Source organism: Eublepharis macularius, chromosome 4, assembly GCF_028583425.1.
Source record: "Eublepharis macularius isolate TG4126 chromosome 4, MPM_Emac_v1.0, whole genome shotgun sequence".
In the NCBI taxonomy this organism is placed as follows: Eukaryota; Metazoa; Chordata; class Lepidosauria; order Squamata; family Eublepharidae; genus Eublepharis; species Eublepharis macularius.
The window spans coordinates 98612343-98633952 of NC_072793.1; the positions used below are offsets into that span (position 1 = coordinate 98612343).

The following is a 21610-nucleotide window of genomic DNA, read 5'->3' on the forward strand; positions in this document are numbered from 1 at the left end:
TCTTGGCTGCAGGTACATCCTCTGTTCATCTGTGATTCCCATATGATGAGGCAGAACCACTTCCCAATGAGAAGGCCATATGGTTAATTCCCCAAACCCTTCAGAGAGCATATTTACTAACTGGCTCTTTTTTAAAAAAGCTGATTCCAGTGCAAAAAACCTGGTTTATATATTGTACAAGTTAGCAGAATATTCTATCTCAGGGATCCACAACCTTTTTGAGCCTCTAGGCACATTTGGAACTCGTACATGGAGTGGTGGACGCAGCAACAAAATAGTTGCCACAAAACGGCTGCTGTAGGAGGCAGAGCTAGCCACAAAATGGCTGCTACAGCTTACCTTCAGTCACACAGGGCAGATACTTGTGCTGTGGAAGCAGCTTATGCAAAAGTAGTGCTTTTAAAAAATAGTCAATCAGAAGCCATACTTGGCAAAAGCTCCACCTGGCCACACCCACTTTCTAAAAACACTTGGTAGGCACCAGGAAAAGTGCAAGTGGGCACAATGGTTCCCATGGGCATCACGTTTGGGATCTCTATTCTATGTGGTTCTACTTCAAACAGTGTGAGGAAGGAAGAGGTTTTCCCTCTCACTATGTATATCAACTTAACAAGGAATCCTCCATGCAAAATATTGTCTCTGTACACTGTGACGTCAAAGGAGATGAGGTACAATGGTGGTATTGTGGTTTTCTTCAATCTTTCCAGATATGAGATCCAACTTTAACTACTAAATGGCCACATGGGCCCACTGAGCTGCAAACATGTGATAAAAGATTCATGACATAACAGACACATGATATCCAGAACATGAAAGGAAGAGGAGGAACAACAGTTATGACATCTCCAGCGTTAAGGCCAGAACCATGAGCAGCAGACCAAGAGAGCCGAGGTCAGTAAATGTGAGCTGCAGTGTGCAGGAGCAAGCAGGCACACAAACAGGTATAGAGACAACAACATCTGAAGATCTCTTTGCCTTCTCTTCACCTATCATAGCCCCCCTCCACCAGCTCTCCAATGCTCCTTGTTCATGTTTGCAGTACACAGTCCCCATCCCTACCCAAATCTGTGAACGATAAATTTTCTTAGGGAGGTTGATTCTGCAGCATAAAGTATTATTTATTTATTAGATTTTTAGTCCGTCCCTCCCACCAAGCAGGCTCAGGGTGGAGCACAACATTTTAATTTACATAAAAACACATAAAAGCAGATAAAACATTACAATAAAATTTAAACCACTACATACAATAAAAACTTCTCCTCAGATGGCAATGGAAGAGTTACTTCATTTCAGACATGGCCCATATATTCATATCTATAGATATATATAGGGAAATATAATAAATCCTGCCGGGCCCTGGTTTCATCAGACAGAGTGTTCCACCAGGCCAGTGCCAGGACTGAAAAGGCCCTGGCTCTGGTCGAGGCCAGGCGAGCCTCCCTCGGATCAGGGACAACAAAAAGTTTTTTGTGTGTAGAACAAAGTGTCCACTGGGGTGTATATATAGGGAGAGGCGGTCCCGCAGATATGCTGGACCCAGTCCGCATAGGGCTTTATAGGTCAGCACCAAAACCTTGAACTGGAGGCCTGACTGGCAGGGATGGGGCTGGTGGGGGCATGGAGGACAAAAAGAGAAAAAGGCAAGAGTGAGCTTTCATTGGCATGGTACTCAGTGCTATGTGTACTGAACATTGGAGCAGGCAGGGGAGATCTTTGAACCAGCCAGTGCTAAAAAGGAATCCTCACTGCCACTAAGTGAGCTCACCTTGCAATTCTTCAACTCTTCTCAGTGTGTATACAATGATGCAAGAATCACAGACTCGGCTTGTTTATATGCTCACTCGCACTATGTCCTTCCAAACAGCAACAAAAACGGTAGCTATGTAATAGCTTGCATCTCATCAGGTGGGGCTCTATGACCATTGGCATGTAAGTTAAAGACCATTGGCATGTAAGATATTGCAGAGCAAGGAGTAAAAAAGATTTGGTTCCCTACCTCCCAACCTGGCTGTTGTGATTTTCCCTGGCACTGCCCACAAGAGTTAAACTCTGTATCAAATGGATTAGAACCTTGCCAAGATTCTCAGGATGGTGACTCCCCCATTCTGCACAGATGTATTAAAATTGCAGAAAATACACAGAAGATTTAACATCTCTTGAGATGTCATCTTTGCAAGATGAAGACCACCCTCTCTCCATGTACACACACACAAATCAACCTCACTACATAGAAACTGATTGTGTTTTCACTTATGAAAAGAATTAACTCAAAACTCACTCTTTCCAGCTCTGTACTGAGACTCTCCTGGGAACATTATGAAATTTGAGATAGTCACATAGCATTTCTAGATGAAAATGGCTAATGGCTGTCATTGCTCAAATAATGTTTCCAATGCAGATTCTAAGCAGCAAGTACAGGATTAAAGAGTGCCTCATAGAAGAGCACAAGGGATCTTCCGACTATAAAGATTACAAGAGACAAAATTATATTGATCTTAGGTACAAGATGAGCAAGGGTCACTTTACGTTCAAATTACACTTTGTAAAATCACCATATGATGATTTACTAAACACTGAGGTTTTCTTATTTATGTACACATGACAGACTGGAGAAGAACTCTTGCATGCAGCAATGTGCTATAGGGGTGCACCAAGAAAATTTCCATTTCAGTTTCAGTTCCCAGGGTTCCAGAATAATTCCATTCCATTAGTAGTTTGTTCTAGATTGGCCAGTGCCATCTTGGAGCGGATCCTTCTTCCCCTTCCCTCCCCCCCCCCGCTTTTTCATGAGTTTTGGTTGCTTGTGTGTGCTTTGGCGAAACATTCACAAATACACGCTGTTCTTTTCAAGAGAGGTTGGGGAAATGAGAATCTGGGGCAGCTGTTTTGACACTTAACCAAAAATAGCATCAAAATTAGTCCCCCTCCTAGTTTAAACCATTGATCCACCAGTTTTTCCTCAAGCACAATAAAACACATACACAACAATGGACCCATAGAAGATGAGTGTTGGTGAATGGAGCAGTGGCAAAGGGGTGCTCCCAAGTAGGAGAGCGATCCAACCAGTGCAGCATTAAAAACAATCCTGCTTCATGTTCCCTTTCTTCTTTTTCTATAGTGCCAATAACTTACTACCTTTGCATCCTGCTGTTGCCTGTTGCTGCTACATTTCCTTGTGCTTTGTAGTTTTGTTCCCGCAATGAGGGTCAAATCCAAATCCTTCCTTTTGATACTCAGTATTCTGCTGCAAAACAGAGTGTTCTTGCTGCCAATTTTCTCCATCACCCAAGTGCAGGCAGGCAGGCAGGCAGAATGGCTGGATGAATTCCTCCCCTCCTCTGGCAAAACAGACCTATATTTTCTCTGTAAGTTTTCCTTTTGCTGTGGAGGCAGGCAGGATTGTTTTTGAAAGGCCAAAGTTGCCATTCAACTCAGAAAAAGAGAGCCCTGAAAGAGTATAGAAGTGTTCCTAAACAAGTCTACTCAGATGTAAGTCTCATGTTATTCAATAGTGCTTACTCCCAGGGAAGTGTCTTTCAAATTGAACCTATGATTGAAGTCTCCCTTCCAAACGTTTCCAACTGATAGGAGGGGAGTGGTTTCCTCGTGTGAGGACCTGATTGGCAGGGAGGGAGAAAATGCTATTTCTCCGGTAGCTACAGGGAGGGAGGTGGAGAGATGCACTCACGCGCATCAGTCTCATTCCACATTCCCACCAACAGAGTTAATTAATAATGTAAGATCTGTTTCCCCTTGGGATGTGATTGGTGAATGCTGTTCAGGACAAGAAGGGGCTGCCCTGCAAGGCAAGCCCAGTGCTTGCCTGTTACTGGAAGGTACAAAACAAAATTACACACACAAACTTTTTGGTGGGAGGAACTCATTACAATTTAGTTTCCCTGATTTGGTTCAACATTCCAGAAGCTGCTTTAATCAGCCAAACCAGAAATGTCTGTTTGTGTATTTCTGCTTTGTTTTTCTGTTATGCACCCCTAATGTGCTATTTCAGAATGGATAGCTCAACTGAAAGGAAGATTGCTTGATATCACACCGCCTGTACATCCTTATCCAACTATAGACAGATATATTCTTCTTTTATTGAGTTCACATTGATTTCATTCAAACTCTGGGGGTTCAGGAACACCCTCATTCCTTGGTAGGAAATGCAATACTATTGGTTTGGTCATCACCATCATATAATACAAAAATGTTAACAGGATTACAAAAAAAAGGAGCATTGGTAGGGTCAAGTATTTACCAAAAAGTTCAGTATAATGTTGCTCTGCTGCATCAGTAGGAAAGAGGAAGAAGTCTGGTGCGCTCAGTGAAACTGTAGTGTTCACCCAACTGGTATTAGGCTCATAGTCCTCTAACTCTCTCAGGCTTTGAGGCCTTGAATTATTACTAATTATCATCATCATCAATAATAATAATAAATGTGGTTTCCTCTGCCTTGCTTTGTGAACAGCTGCATAGGTTTTACCTTTGCAGTGAAATGAAACACTTTGCTAAAGAAAAACAGAAACAGCTTTACCCTCCTGATATGAAAACATAAGATTTTATCTTGTCTTCAACATGGCAAATGCAGTATAGAGAGCAAATACACTGGATATTTTAATTCTAAAAAGACAGTATGGTATTTTGGCTTGTCCTCATCTGCAGAGTTACTTTTAGAGCAATGAAAACTATGCAAAAATTCATATCCAGAGTTTTCACTGAGCATCTGACACCTGCCAGAACAGCAAAGAAAGAGGATAATTCAACTTCTTATTGTAATATTTACACAACACTCTTTTCATGAACTGGATTCTTTGTTGCTACAGTGTTATCCCTTCTTGCAGGGCAATGTTCTTTTCCATGAGAAGAAAAAGGACACTGTTACATAAAACTGAACTGACTCAGAAAATCAGCTATGAGTCTCAGGTTTCTTCAGACAGACTGCTGTAAGCACAAGTGTTTTAAAATAAGTAGCTCTTGCACTTCAGAAATCTAGCTATATGAATGTATGCCCAAGACATATATGTATGAAGAAAGAAGACAAGAGAAAGGTATCACTATAATTCTTTTACATCATTGTCCTGAGTTTATAAAATGACCACAGGGCAGAAATCTGACTGCTTTCAAAGCTCCCTGTTATTAGATAGTAGTTCTTGGGCCCAATATAAGAATATACTAAAAGAAACCTGTAATTAAGACAGAGTAATTTCATTTATTTGAATGTACACACTGAACCAATTTCTTCATTTGGTACAAAGGAGGTTTTTGTTTTATCTGGGAATGCTAGAGTACTGAATATAAGATATTAGATGGAGTAATACAAATGTACCAAGGAAAATTCTTGATGGCAGTGATATTTAGGGAATGGTATGCAGTGATGACATATTTGCATCATTAAAAAAATTCTCCTCAGTTTGGTTGTGGACTCTAGAGATTCTCCTTCATATAGCTATCTTGAAATGGTATACCAACACAGGTTGAAGACTATTTAAATATAAGCACAAAATGTGTTCCCAGCCGTAGGCACATCTATTGGATTCCCTGCCATCCATTTTAGAATAAGTAGCCAGTGATCCCTTCCCACCACGCATGCACTCCCTCACAAGAATATATGTGCACGTTCTCACCTTCTAGAAAATGAGACCCACATACTCAAGAGAATAACAGTGCCATCCTTAGCAGAGCTATTCTAAATCCTACTCAGGTCTATTTAGTGGGGCTTTCTTCCAGGAAACTGTTCTGAGGATTGTCGTCTTCTTTTGATGGAATGTGTACCCTCTTTATTTGACAGAATATACTGGGGGCAGCCTGGATTTCTTCTTTACCATAGCACAAATAATTGTATTTATATTTTCTGTATGCTCAGCATATTTACTATGAATGTGGAAGATCTTGCCTCATTTGGCCAATACTGGCCTAGACAGTCCCTTCCAGGACAAAGACTCTGTGACACACACTTGGTTGTCTTTGCTAAGATTCCCTAAGCATGATCTACTTAGTACAATCATTCCAGAAACCAAGATTTTTAAAAAAATACTCCTGCAAGTGAATTCATATCTAGTTAATGAATACAAACAGTTTAAAAGCAGCTGAAATATAATACATCACTTAGTACAAGAATTCTCTCCTGATATGAGCTCCTACTAGAGTTGCCAACCTCCAAGTGGTAAATGGAGATCTCCAGGAATTACAATTGATCTCCAGGCCACAGAGATCAGTTCCCCTGAAGAAAATGGCTCATTTGGAGGGTGGACTCTATGGCATTGTATCCTGCTGAAGTCTCTCCCCTCCCCAAACCCCACCCTCCCCAGGCTCCACTCTCAAAATCTCCAGGAATTTCACAATCAGGAGCTCGCAAACTTAGCTGGCAACCTTAGCTACTATATTCAGAGATCAAGGAAAGAGGGTTGTCATAGGGTGTGTTGTCAAGCCCATGACAAGGATAAAATTAATGGAAAGTGGGCCCTGTTCTGCTTGATGGTGCACAAATTGCCTAAAGCACTTTAAATTATCAAAACATTTTTTTCTAATTTTATATTTTTGCTCTGGAGCTCAATACAACTCTGCATTGAATAATAGAATTGGAAGGGGCCTTACAGACCATCTAGTCTGCTTTGAATCATAGAATCATAGAGTTGGGAGGGGCCTTACAGACCATCTAGTCCAACCGCTGTCCAATGCAGGAACAGCCTAAATCTTCCCTGACAAGTATTCATCCAGTCACTCCCTGAAGACTGCCAATGAGGGGGAACCCACCACATCCCAAGACAGCTGATTTCACTGCTGAATTACTCTTAACGTGAAGTTTTTTTCCTAATATACAGCCAGTACCTTTCTGCCTGTAGTTTAAACCATTGTTTCAACTCCTATCCTCTAATGCCAACAGGAACAGCTCTCTTCCCCCCTCTAAGTGACAGCCTTTTAAATACTTAAAGAGAACAACCATGTCTCCACTCAACCTCCGTTTCTCCAAACTGAATATTCCCAGGTTCCTCAGTCTTTCCTCATAGGATTTGGTCTCCAGGCCCCTGATCATCTTGGTTGCTCTGCACCCATTCCATTTGTCCTCATTCTTTCTGAAGTGAGGCCTCCAGAACTGCTTTGCATCTTACTTTTATGCCAGTGCCATCAGTTCAGACTTTAGTTTATCCTTTACCGTTCCCCTAGCGCTTATTAAACTTTTTGCAGAAGATAGTGAGAATGAGAAGGTTCAGATTACTAAAGCCCCTGTTACTTACATTAAATGTTCTGTAAAGTGTTTTCCAGCACATTGTGCTGCCATTTAGTGCTAACGATTAAATATAGTCACCCCACACACCAGGTAAGTGAATGTATGATGTGTAATATATTACCATTGGGTGTCTCTTGATTATTTCCTAGATCTGAAAGCAAACAAAAAGCACAATGGATATTACATCCTCATCTGAGGCAAGACAGGTGGCAACCTGAGCAAGGCCTACTCAGTTATGTCATCAATTTTGTGGAATTCTCTCCCCAGGGAGATTAGTCTACACCCATCTCCTCTATTATATCTTCTGCCAACAGGTAAAGCCTTTTTGCTTCATTTGGTATTTCCTTATTAACACTTCTTTTTTTTTAAAAAAATATTTTTAAGCGTGTGCATGTACAAGAAAGAAATTGTAAAAAAATGACTTATAATTAGGGGTGTGCGCTGAAAAAAAATTCCATTTCATTTTTGGATCTAGGGGTTCCAAACCAAATATGCACTGTTGCTGAGTTTTTTTCAAGCTGGGACATTCCCAGCTTGGTTATAATCCATTTGGTTTTTTTCATTATCATGAGTTTCAGCCCCATTCTTTGCAATGCAAGCTTCCAGGCTCTTTGGGGCAGCTGGTTTTGCACTGAATGACACCAAAATCACACCAGAACACAGTCCTCCCTCTAAACCATTGACCCACTGAGATTTCCCTCAGTTACACTACACAATAACAACAATAGAACCTGAAGAAAGTGAGTGTTGATAGCTAAGAAACCAGCTGATTAAGGGAAATCAGGGAGAGGGGAAGTGGCTGCATTAAAAAAGAATCTTGCTTCCTGTTCACTTTTTTCTTTTCTACAGTGCCAATACCACCTTTGTTTCCATGTTTTCTTGTGCTTACTCCTAGGGAAGTATCTTTAGAATTGCAGCATATGATTGAAGTCTTCCAGGGCTTTTATTAAGTTTGATTGACTGAACAAACCATTCTCCCTTCCCTCAGACACTTTTCCTCACAGTGATTCCACGTGCCCTGATTGTGGGGGGTAAGGGAGATAGACTAGTGCCTGGGTAGTGCTGCAAAACAAACCAAGATGCACCCCAACAGGTCCTCCCAGTGTAAATCCTATGTTATTCAACAGCGCTTACTCCCAGAGAATGTCTTTCAAATTGCAGCCTATGATTGAAGTCACCCTTCCAAACATGTCCAAAGCTGATGGGCAGGCAGAAAAGGGGTGCCCTTTTGAGAGGACCTGATTACAGGGAGACAATGTCATTTTGGGGGTAGCAATGGGGTAGAGATACACTCATGGGCAGAGATACAGTCATGCGCATTGTGCTCATTACCCCTTCCTGCCAACTGAGTTAATAACACACGGTCTCTCTCCCCTTGGGATCTAATTGGTGAACGCTGTTCAGAAAAACAAGCTGCTGCCCTCTGAGGCAATGCTTGCTTGTTCTTGAAAGTTGTGAAATGAAACACACAAACTTTTTGGTGGGAGGGATTCGTTACAATTTATTTTTCTGGATTTGATTCAGTGTTCAAGAAGCTGCTTTAACAAAACCAAACCGTGATTTCCGGGTGTATTTTCAGCTCATTTTTTCCCATTATGCACACCCCCACATATGTTTTTAATGTTTGCTTTCAAAATTGGGTGGAAAAGCAGCATTAAAGTGTTTTAAACAAATAAATGTTGCGGTTCTTATTCAACAAAAGTGTAGACCATGTAGTGAAGACAATAATTTTGAGAGTAGGTACACTGTAGTGGGTAAGAGAATAAACACTGAGCTAGGAAATTCTTAGTTTAGAACTCAGTGATTTTCAGACTTTTTGAAGTAGGACCCACTTCTAAACTTACTGTACTTTTTAAAATCCACTTCTTAACTTAGGCTGCTTCCGTATGGAGGTTTGGCTCTGCTTTGGCTTCCAAATGGCAGAAATTTGGGGGGGGGGTATTCATATAACATTAGCTGTACTCATTCTTTCGCCATACTCCAGAAAACTCGCTTCTAAATCTGTTTTGCTTTGATCTTTTTGGAAACAGTGTGGCCTTAATATGTTATTGTGCTATTACGACAGAAAGGTGAACTTATTTTTGTCCTGCCAGCACTATTTTTCTGTTTCTCATGGCTGCCATTTTCTTGCCACTCCATCAAAAGGCTTTTGTGAGGGTTAAAAATGGTGTATTGTCGAAGGCTTTCACGGCCAGAGAACGATGGTTGTTGTGGGTTTTCCAGGCTGTATTGCTGTGCTCTTGGCATTGTAGTTCCTGACGTTTCGCCAGCAGCTGTGGCTGGCATTTTCAGAGGTGTAGCACCAAAAGACAGAGATCTCTCAGTGTCACAGTGTGGAAAAGATGTTGGCAGGTCATTTATATCCACTCAGGAGGGGTGGGGTTGAGCTGAGTCATCCTGTAAGAGTTTCCCAGGGTGTGGAATGCTAATGGTAGGAGGCTTCACTGTATCCTGAGGAGGTTCTTTTGCATATGGATTGGTGCTTGATGTGCTAATCTTCTCTGCAGGGCTATTGTCGGGTGTAGAGTGTTTTGTTAGCCTGGTGTTTTTCAGAACTGGAAACCATGCTCTGTTCATTCTTAAGGTTTCTTCTTTCCTGTTGAAGTTTTGCTTATGCTTGTGAATTTCAATGGCTTCCCTGTGCAGTCTGACAAAGTAGTTGGAAGTGTTGTCCAGTATTTTGGTGTCCTGGAATAAGATACTGTGCCCTGTTTGAGTTAGGCTATGTTCAGCCACTGCTGATTTTTCAGGTTGTCCAAGTCTGCAGTGTCTTTCATGTTCTTTTATTCTTGTCTGGATGCTACGCTTAGTGGTCCCGATGTACACTTGTCCACAGCTGCAGGGTATATGGTATACTCCTGCAGAGGTGAGGGGGTCTCTACTGTCTTTTGCTGATCTCAGCATCTGTTGTATTTTTCGGGTGGGTCTGAATACTGCTTGAAGGTTATGCTTTTTCATAAGCTTTCCCATCTGATCAGTAATTCCTTTGATGTATGGCAAAAACACTTTTCCTGTAGGAGACTGTTTTTCCTTGGTTGTTTGATTCATCCTGGGTTTGATTGCTCTTCGGATTTCATTTCTGGAGTAGCCATTTGCCTGAAGTGCGTGGTTTAGATGATTAATTTCCTCACTGAGAAAGTGCAGCTCACATATCCATCTTGCACGATCCACTAATGTTTTCATTATGCCTCTTTTCTGTCGGGGGTGGTGATTGGAGTTTTCTTTCTCCATTGTGAAGGTTCCAAGGTTCCAGTAAATGACACTATTGCACTTATTAATCAGAATTTCCCAGAGGATGTAACAGCCTTATTCCATCATTGTCTGACAACCAGTTACTTCCAATGGGATAACGAATTCTATGAACAGATGGATGGGGTGGCCATGGGGAGCCCTCTCAGCCCAGTTATAGCAAACTTCTACATGGAACATTTTGAAAAAACAGCTCTAGAATCAGCACCCCACAAACCTAGTGTATGGTTTTGGTTTGTGGATGATACATTTATCATTTGGAGCCATGGGGAGGAAGAATTGATGGGGTTTTTGAATCAACTCAACAACATCCACCGGAACATACAATTCACAATGGAGAAAGAAATCGAGGGAAAACTCCCATTCCTGGATACCTTGGTCATCCGCAAAGCAAACTTTCAGTTAGGTCACAAGGTCTACCGGAAACCAACTCACACTGATCGGTACTTACACAAAAACTCCAATCACCACCCCCGACAGAAAAGAGGCATAATGAAAACATTAGTGGATCATGCAAGACGGATATGTGAGCCGCACTTTCTCAATGAGGAAATTAATCATCTAAACCATGCACTTCAGGCAAATGGCTACTCCAGAAATGAAATCCGAAGAGCAATCAAACCCAGGATGAATCAAACAACCAAGGAAAAACAGTCTCCTACAGGAAAAGTGTTTTTGCCATACATCAAAGGAATTACTGATCAGATGGGAAAGCTTATGAAAAAGCATAACCTTCAAGCAGTATTCAGACCCACCCGAAAAATACAACAGATGCTACGATCAGCAAAAGACAGTAGAGACCCCCTCACCTCTGCAGGAGTATACCGTATACCCTGCAGCTGTGGACAAGTGTACATCGGGACCACTAAGCGTAGCATCCAGACAAGAATAAAAGAACATGAAAGACACTGCAGACTTGGACAACCTGAAAAATCAGCAGTGGCTACTAACTCAAACAGGGCACAGTATCTTATTCCAGGACACCAAAATACTGGACAACACTTCCAACTACTTTGTCAGACTGCACAGGGAAGCCATTGAAATTCACAAGCATAAGCAAAACTTCAACAGGAAAGAAGAAACCTTAAGAATGAACAGAGCATGGTTTCCAGTTCTGAAAAACACCAGGCTAACAAAACACTCTACACCCGACAATAGCCCTGCAGAGAAGATTAGCACATCAAGCACCAATCCATATGCAAAAGAACCTCCTCAGGATACAGTGAAGCCTCCCGCCATTAGCATTCCACACCCTGGGAAACTCTTACTGGATGACTCAGCTCAACCCCACCCCTCCTGAGTGGATATAAATGACCTGCCAACATCTTTTCCACACTGTGACACTGAGAGATCTCTGTCTTTTGGTGCTACACCTCTGAAGATGCCAGCCACAGCTGCTGGCGAAACGTCAGGAACTACAATGCCAAGACCATGGCAATACAGCCCGGAAAACCCACAACAACCATAGTTAAAAATGGTGTTTGCTATAGCATTGTTAGGTGAGTAGCCATGTTGATGTTCAGAAGAACAGCAGGATTTTAGTCCAGTGGCACTTTAGAGACCAACAAGATTTTCAGAGTGTAAACTTTCTATAGTCAGAGCTCCCTTCTTCAGGAGAAAGATAATATCAGTGTGTACCTCTCCACGTTTCTTTGTGAGGTTGATAGATTTCCACTTCATGTGGCTGAATGTGGTGCCTTGAGGCATGACAATAGGGGGGAATGCCCAGAAAGTATCCCACCAAAGCACAAAATCTGGCATCTGTACCTTCTACCCACAAGTAGCACCTCTGTTTTGTTAGGATTATAAGGTCCTGAAAACTAAATAAATTTAGAAGTGGGTTTTACTTTAAAGTATTTGAGAGACACTGGTATAACAGATGCATGTCTAGCTCATAGGAGATGGAAAAGAAACTCTTATATGGTCATTTTGCCCTTGTGTGAGCTATTTTGATAGATGAAAGAAATTGCCTTTTTGGTCTCTTCTGTCAGAATAGGGATTAGTATTATATTATGAGAAGAACTGCATAAGAAATTAAAAATTAAGAAAAACTAGACTGTCATTAGAAATACTAAAGATTTTGCCAGTAGCATTTCATTAGAAACAATATATACACTGGTATGCTCATCAATGTTACTTTTGTATTGATTTCATTTTCTGAATGAGGTAGCCATATTTAAAATAAAATTGAATACAAGTGAAAGAAGACTTAATGAAAAGCTGAAATACTGCAATGAATTGTTTACAATTTACCCTTTCTGTGTTTGGGACCCATAACTGCCAAGCTTTTAAACAAGTAGATATAATGATAGTTTTTAGTGGACCATCTTCGGTTGATAAGAGTTTACAACCTTTTCCATAAAATGTTCCTTCAGACAAAGCCAAGATTCTCACAGATAACATTGGTCAGTCTCAAAGAGCTGCTGGAAGGACATGCCTTTATTAATTGCAAAGTCTTCCCAAATGCTGCTCAGGACATAGGACAACCACATGTTCTGCATCAGATATTCAGCTATGAATATTCAGCTATCAAACTATCTCAACTCTTCAGGCCATCTGTAAAAAGGGAGCTAGCTGTGCAGTTCCCCATACTCTGCACAGACATAGCATAAGGTATGAAGAAGGGTTCCATGTTGACATGAAGACACAACAAATAATGAATTGAGAAGAATGAAAACACAAAGGCTGATAAACAAGAACTAACATTTGAGGACAACTCTAGACTTGGTTTTTATGGTCACTTCAATATTCCCCATTTGTTTAAATGTGTCAGTCCATGGCGTATCTGATAACAGACTCCTTGCCATTTTGAATTTGGGTGCCTGAAACCACTGCCCAGCAACAACATTCGATTTATATACTGCCCTTCAGGACAACTTAGCATCCACTCAGAGCGATCTACAAAGTATGTTATTATTATCGCCACAACAATCACCCTGTGAGGTGGGCGAGGCTGAGAGAGCTCTAAAGAGCTGTGACTGAGCCAAGGTCACTCAGCTGGCTTCAAGTGGAGGAGTGAGGAATCAAACCCAGCTCTCCAGATTAGAGTCCCTTCGCTCTTAACCACTACACAAAACTGGCTTTTGATAATGATAACTGATTGAACTAGGAACTGAACAAACATAACAAACAAACCACGCTTCCAGACAACAGGATTAGCTAACCAGAGCTCACATTTACAAATAACAGTAGAAACCATTTTTCTCATACGCTGAACCTTTCTCATAGACTACAACCATTTCCACACATCTTTAAAATAGCGCGATTCCTCATGTAACTTTTGATGCCATCCATTTACAAAATGGAGGCAGGCAGTAATGATGGCACTTTTGTGGCATTTGTAAACAGATGGCATCAAAAACCGCACAAGGAAGCTGGCAGCCTTCTGTGAGTATCGCACTATTTTAAAGATGTATGAAAATGGCTAAGCCTGAACCTGTCAGTTTTGGGATGCTAAGCAGCATTGGCTGTGGTTAGTACTTGGATGAGACTAGAGAGACTACCAAGGAAAACCAGGGTTGCTAAGCTGAGGAAGGCAATAGCAGATTGCCTCTGCTCATCTCTTGCCGTCAAACCCCATGAGGGGTCACCATAAATTGGTTGTGATTTAATGGCACTTTAGAAAGAGAGAAACAGCTCCCTTGCCTTTGGAAAACGATTTATTTTAACTTAAAAAGTGAACAACTTTCCTGTTCTACGGGTATAAGCTTGTTTTTTTAAGGTTATGATACTGATAACAACCTATACTTGTTGCATCCGATGAAGCAGACTTTACCCATGAAAAAAAAAATCACACCACAACAGATTTGTTTAGTTCCACAGACTTCTTCACTGTTTTCACAGCTACAGATGAATACAAGTACACCTTTGGACTATATATTTGATTTATTTAACACTAGTTCCACTCCCATTAACGGTTCATAGAATTCTGAGGACAGGATGAAAATATCCTAAATTACCAACAGTTATACTGGATCTTTTTTCATTACAACAAATCTACAGACTACTGACATACCTCTACAGGATCATGTTTTTATTCAGCATCAGCCAATGCTTAGAAGTATTTAAAAGGGGGGGAAATCAGTACTGAAGAGCAAAGCCCTTAATTCCATTTTTGTACACAGGCATACCCATTCAAAAAAAAGCAACTTGTCAATCAAATAGATACCACCCAACATGCCTGACAGAATGGGCCTGTTCCAATCTGGGATTTTGGTTTTTTAAATCTCAATGAAAAATTCTGCATTAGACAACAGACTGAGTCAATCCTTCCTTAGCTCAGCTTAAGATGATTAAAACCATGGTACCCAGGAAAAGAGAGATAATATAAAACACCAGAGGTTTACCAGGGCACAAAATGTGGGAACTGATATGCAAAACCACTGTGAACAATTTAAATCGTATCTGAGTTTTAGGAACCCAAGTGCAAATACTTTAATCATTCTGCATGCTTCAGGCAAGAGGGCCTGCTGTAATGGAAGCAGCTCTACAACTAGTCACAAAGACGAAGCCTTATACTTAAGGAATATATTCATAGATCACACCTACAAATGGGGAGAAGGAAACAATTCCATAAGAACAATGTCAAAAAGTAAGAGTGTTTCTAATCAAACTCAACACTGCTTTCAGATGATGCAATCTCCCTCAAATATTCTTTTTTTAAAAAAAGTCTATGATTTATTCCCTAAACCTCATTGCCAACAGTAATGTTTTAAGCACAAGTAACTGTATTTCCCTCACATTCCCCCAATGTGTTATCCTTGTCGCCTCTTTCTTTTGTTTTACCCAATGCCTAATTTAAACAGTAACCTTCTTGAGACCATCTAAGAAATTGTAAGGCACCATCTACACTCATGGTGTTGTATAAATAAACCAATACATGCACATAGTAAAAAGTATTGTCTCATGTGATGAAAAAAATAGAAGCATTCTGAGAATCTTATTTTGCTATAGAAATGTAATTCTGACAAAGAAATTCTTCGAAATTTGACCTACTTCAATAGTCTGAATTTGCTTTCTAAATTAAGGGTCATTTCAGTGAGGTTTGTAATGGAAAGGAATTCAGATGAGATTGTGTTTTCCTTCTTCTACAGTATTTCTACTTTTCAGTATTAAATTTTGCATTGATGTGATCCCTGGAGAGCAGTATGTTGCATTACAACTCACATGTTAAAGGGCATTAGCCAATAATAATACATCAATTTCCAATAACCAGTTTTGCCTCTTCTTTCTTTCAGAAAATATGCATTAGTGAAAGTCAAAGCAACAAAGGCACAAATCAAAATCTGTATTCTCTTCTTGTTTTCAGATGCAATATCAGCTGAGATATATTCACATGCACACAAGTTACATGGCACATTATGATTACATCTTAACCACCACTATCTCACATAAAACATACTGATCATTCTTACTGGACTATTCCTCTATTGAATTGTAGTACGTTTTGATAATCATTCACTTCAACAAGTTTTTGGAGAGCTTCAGAATACAGGATCAAGCACATGGTGGTAATATTAGTGCCCTTACTAAACAAGAGGCAAAAAGAACACACATTTTACAACATGTTTTTCAACATTTTTACTTGGCAGGATTTAAAATGAGATTTGTACAACAGGTCTTCTAACATTTCTATTTTTTTTTACCTGTGAGAATGATGTTGTTTATAATTTGTACACCAACCTACATGTTCTCTGTATTATTGTTTCAATACAGATATTTACAACTACAATAGAATATTTCCCTTTAAGTTAAAAGTGCTGTTACAAATTCAGTACCTGGGGAATACTGAAACAAGAACCAGGGTAATTTCTGTTATTCATACAGAGAGACTGGTCTTCTATGGGACTGCTTGCTTGAGTAAAGATTACTCATGCACACAAGAAGACTGTAAGATCAAACTCTAAACATTAAGTGTTGAACAAGAATAAGCATTCTATGTACCTCACCCCACATAGAAACCTTATGAACTTTATATTCCAGTGAAATCTCTTTGACTGTTTGCCAGCAAGAGAGCTCAGCAGCTCCGGCTGACAGCTCAGAGGCCAGTGGTACGTGAAGGCTCAGAAGGAGGGGTGCAATGTTGCACCACAGATCTGGAAGAATCTATGCGTTGTAGTAGGTTAAAAAAACAACAACACAGGAAACTTTTTAAGGTGGGGGTGGGTGGCCTCCAGCAAGCTCTGTATACCATCACATATGACCACAATGTTTCCAAAGGACAAAAAAGGATCCGTTTGGAAAATAGCCCACATTACATCTTGACATGAGTTTATGAGCGTTAATTCAGTGACAGGTATGTCCTTCAGCCGGTCAAATACATTTAAAATCTTGTGCCAATCACACCATCAAAAACATTGATGGTGTGACTGGCAATAAATTAAGTCCTCTTTGGAGATTGAATCCAATATATTCCAACAAAATACCAAGCAGAAGCAAAGGTCAATGTTACTAATATTGATTCAAGTAATTGAGACATTTCCCTATTTAAAGAAGCAGATGTCATGTGGACACATTGCCAACCTTCATGTGAAATAACAGATGCAGATTTGTGCATCTCACGCAGTTAACATACATCAGAAAGATTTAAGGGAAGAGGTTCTGAATCAGTGTAGCATTAACGAGAATCTTCCTAACAGTTTGCTGCTGAAAGACATTTGGCATATTGCCTTTCACCTCCCCATCTCGAAAGATGCTTTCTAAGCTTCTGTTTCAGCAGACTGGAATCGACGTGTGTCAGTCGAAGCATCACATAACAATGATAATAATAAAGCATCCTTAGATAGCTTGTAGCTTTACAACTTCTGATGCATTGTTAGTTTATCCTATAATTTCACTAGGTATTTCTACATTGCAGAGATTGTGCAGGTGCATCTGTAAGCTGTAAAGGTGATATCTACTTCTTTCTTAGCTGAAATAGAAAGTTTCAGTATTTGTTTTAACCTGGAACAGATACATTTATGAACTTTAGGGAATCTTTATCTTACTTCTACATTCATACCAAATATTTTTAAGAAAAGAGGGAAAGGAAGGAAAATGAAGATAGTGATAAAGCCACATGAAACAAGAGTTTAAAAATAGGAACTTGCTGGAGTAGTTACTCCTGCCAACACTTATGCTGAAATCACCCACACAAATCTAGAAATAAATAAGAGAGCACAATCAAGTATGCTCTTCATATTTCAAAACTTGTATATAGTAAGAAAGAATTCTCCAGTGAACTACTCTCATCATTAATATATTGTCTTATAGGACTTTTTTTAGAACAGTAGCCTTGCTGTACTACTGAGGGAAACATTTCTTAGGCGCATCCTTTCGTGTTTTAAAATGTTTAGAGAAAACACTAAAGTATCTCCGAAGGCAGGCTTGGCATTAAAACATTTACAACTTCATCCCACCACTTTGGCAAGCAGCATGAGTTGAGTAGGATTATGATCCACGACTGCACCTTTGGCTTGTTAAACTGTGTCGTCGTGTGTTACTATGAACAGACTTGACTGTGCCTGAACACTGAGGAGTAGCTGGAGGAAGGCAGAACCTCTGAGCCAGCTGATTTCCCTCACCCTCTACTGGGGGGAAAGCTGGCTACAGAGAAGCCCTGAGCCATGTAAATAGGCGTTTAAAGAAGTATTGCAGGAGGTTTCTGGAGCAGAAGAGGCGAAAAAGCGCTCGTCGCCACCAGAAGCAACCCGAATCAAGTTGCCAGGAAAGCGCCCGCCAGGCAGCCTGAGGCTGCGCTTCCCCGCTGCTGCTGCTGCTGCTGCTGGGTGGCTGCCCTGGAACAGGGGAGGGGGTCGGGGCTCTTACTTACGTGTACTGCTGGGGGAAGCTGAAGCCCTCGGCGGCGGGAGTCGAGAGGACCAGGCACAGGATTATTTGGCCGCACAGAGCCGGGACTAGGCGAGATGCGCCGCAGGTCTGAGCCGAGATCGCCATTTTTCCATTAAAAATTCAGCGGCGGCACCAGCTGGCTCTCCCTCTCCCGGTGGTGGCGCTGAGCTTTCGAGGCACCCCCTGCTCGGCTGTGATCCTGGATGGGGCTTCCTGGGTCGGGGCGGGGGGAGACAGGCTGGCCGGCGCCGCTGGGTATCCTCCGGCTACTCCAGAGAAGCCAGCCAGCCAGCCGAACAAGCGGCTACGGCAGCCTCTCTCCCCGCACTCAAATGCCACGAGCGGGGCAGTTCTGGGGAGGCTGGGGCAAAGGGGGAGGCTGGGCGGCTGGGCTTGGGCTCCCCGCACTGGCAGGCAGGTTGCTGGTGCCGCGGCTCGTTCCGGCCCTCACGCGGCAGGCTGAGCTCTGCCGCGACAAACACTGAGCGAATACAAACTGCTACTTTCCCTCAAATAGGCGGCCAACCTGCCCAGCCTCCTCCCCTCCCCTCGCATCCCTCCTCCTCCCCCTGCTCTCTGCATCCCTCTTCCCACCCACCCACCCCGCTCAGAACGCTCGCCATCCTCGGCAGCCAGCACAGCGCATGCTCTCTAGACAGCCGGCTGGCTGAGAACGAGCGTTCTCAATTTCTGGACCATTTCGCTGGGACCGGGCGGCCAGTCCCGCTCGCGCCTCGCACAACATTCGCGCCTTAACATTCGCGCCTTCCTTCGGGGGCGGGCGCGCTTTTGCCACCCGGGCACGTGTGCCCGACTGGAACGCAGCTGGTGCGGCCGCAACGATGGGGCTAAGCGAGTGTCTTCTTGACCCTGTGAGGAAACCAATCCCACCGCAGCACACACACAAACACGCAGAGTCTGTCCCGCTTCAGACAATATTCAGATTCTGCCCCTGAGAGTTGTAGCATTTCAGCTGTTCAGATGCAGGCATGCTGTTCAACTCGCCCCCCTCCCCAGCCCGGCTCTTTTTTCCAGGTCATCTGCTTGCTTCAACCCATGTAACACCTGCAGACCCAATCTATATCTCAGCTGCCAGCACCTTCTGGCTACCATTATAGAAAATTAAATGAGATGTGTGTGTCTGTTTTAAACATTTAATGACTAACTGGAAAGCATATCCTAGCAGCTGCCCTGAGCCCTCACATTTTAGGGGCAATCCCGTAATAACTGATTTGTTGACACTTTTGTCAAAATTTGCTACTGGGAAATCCCTAGGATTTTGTGAGACAGAGGGCTAGACGTTAATTTGTCTAATTTTAACTTTTGAACTCGGTACCACAAATATTCCTCCCCCTCCTCCATAAAACTAGAACTGTCATTCTCACTAATCCCAAATATGCCTCTTTGCTGCAGCTCATAGTGCATCCATGGACTACTGGCTTTTGTAGGATCCAACAGACATGATTCTCCAAAGAATATTGCATACATTACTTTAAAAGTACTTCCTATCATGTAGGATGAATAATTTCTATGTTATAACTATGTTATATGTGTTACAAACTGGAATTAATATAACATTTAGAATGGTCAGAAAGTTTTTATCCACCAACCCCTATGAGGTATTTTATTGAGTAAACAGGTAGAAGAAAAAGAATATATACTCTGTTTAGCACACACCAGCAACTGTCAGCACAAGAAGGGATATCATATTTACTGACTTCACTGGGACTTGTTTCAAAGGCACCCCAGGAACCATTCTTGATTGAGCATGTTGAATATTTTAAATAACTGGATGTTCACACTTAGGACAAATGGTGTACATAATGATGACTCCCCTCCAAATGGCCTGCTTGCAAGAGAGAGTAGGGAATAACAAGAATCTTCACCATATTTGGTGAAGATTGCATCCTACATTGAAGCTCTAGTCCAGAGCAGCATTTGTTAACTGGATTAATTAGTCTCAGTAATAGGATTATAAACACTGTGTTTATAATGCCAAAACACTTTGGTGGAGAGAGGCAGGTGAAGGACTGGGAAAGGCTAACCAGGCCATAGTTTCTAGAGCCCATGCATGAACATTGCAGGCAAGTGCTAATTGGGGGAGGAGAGCGGGGAGGGGGCACGGTGACAAAAACACACGGACACAGTGCTGGAGGAAAGAAGACCCCAACTTTATTGAGATTACAGCTCAGGGAGCAAAGGTGTGCATAGGGCACTGATCCGAGCAGCGGCTGACCTGCCTGCCAAGCCGATGACCCACATGGCCCCTCAGATCCCTGCTGAGGGGGGGACCATGAGATGACAGTCAGTGGGATGCCATGTGGGTATACACCCCTGTGTGAAACATTCCCTGCCACCTGGGAGTGAAGTGGACTGACAGCTCTCAACTGGGCATACACCGGCCATTCCTCACTCCCCAGACCCCTTACGGGGATCTCCATAATAGGGAAACTGAGCCCGAGGGCCCAGTTTCCTCCCGCACAGATCAGCGCCCAATGCCAATCTGCAGCCTACTAACTCAAAAGTTGTGACGAAAGGGAGGGCTGGGCAGGATGCCGCCATGGGCCAAGTGCTGTGGGGCGGGGGCCAGCTTCCCCAGACCAGGGGCCTGCATTGGATATGCCTGGGTGTGCTCCCCTGCCTCTGGTCCTTCCCTGCCCCTCCACAACATGCCGCCTCCTCGCCCGTCTCCCCTGCATCGCCTGCAACCTGGGCACCCAGATAAGTCTGGGAGCTGTTGTTTCTCTGTAATGGCCTCCAAATAATGGAATGGACTGCCTGTTGGGAGGGCTCCCACTGTCCCAGCTTTCTGCAAATGATGCAAAACTAAATTATGCAGGAGGGCATTTTTCCACAGACAGGAGGGCTGCGCTGTAAGGAAATGGTTTCAAAGAGATACATTGGTAAAGGGATAGTGGATGTTGACCACTGCTACTCAAAGTCCATGAGATCTCTGCTGCTGTGGATCATCACTTTGAGTAGCAGTGGTCAACATCCACTATCCCTTTACCAATGTATCTCTTTGAAACCATTTCCTTACAGCACAGCCCTCCTGTCTATGTAAAAACGCCCTCCTGCATAATTTAGTTTTGCATCATTTGTAGAAAGCCAGGAGAGTGGGAGCCCTCCCAACAGGCAGTCTGTTCCATTATTTGGGGGCCATTACACATACACACCTTGGGAAGAAAGGGTACAAAAAGCCCCTGCAGCCACTTAGGCTCAGGGAATGTATACTGTGAAGTACTCATCTCATAACTAGACATGGGCACGAACAGCATTACAAATGGAAAAAACCCATGAACA

General features: G+C 42.3%; 1 protein-coding gene across 1 annotated transcript in view; it reads right to left on the reverse strand.

Annotated features, from left to right (window-relative positions):
* Positions 1–18412, reverse strand: part of CACNA2D2 (calcium voltage-gated channel auxiliary subunit alpha2delta 2) — a 935072-nt gene extending 916660 nt beyond the window's left edge. The window contains exon 1 of the mRNA XM_054977462.1: positions 18288–18412. Within this exon, the coding sequence (XP_054833437.1) occupies positions 18288–18412 (125 nt within the window). The remainder of the gene's footprint in view (positions 1–18287) is intronic.
* Positions 18413–21610: the final 3198 nt, after the last annotated feature.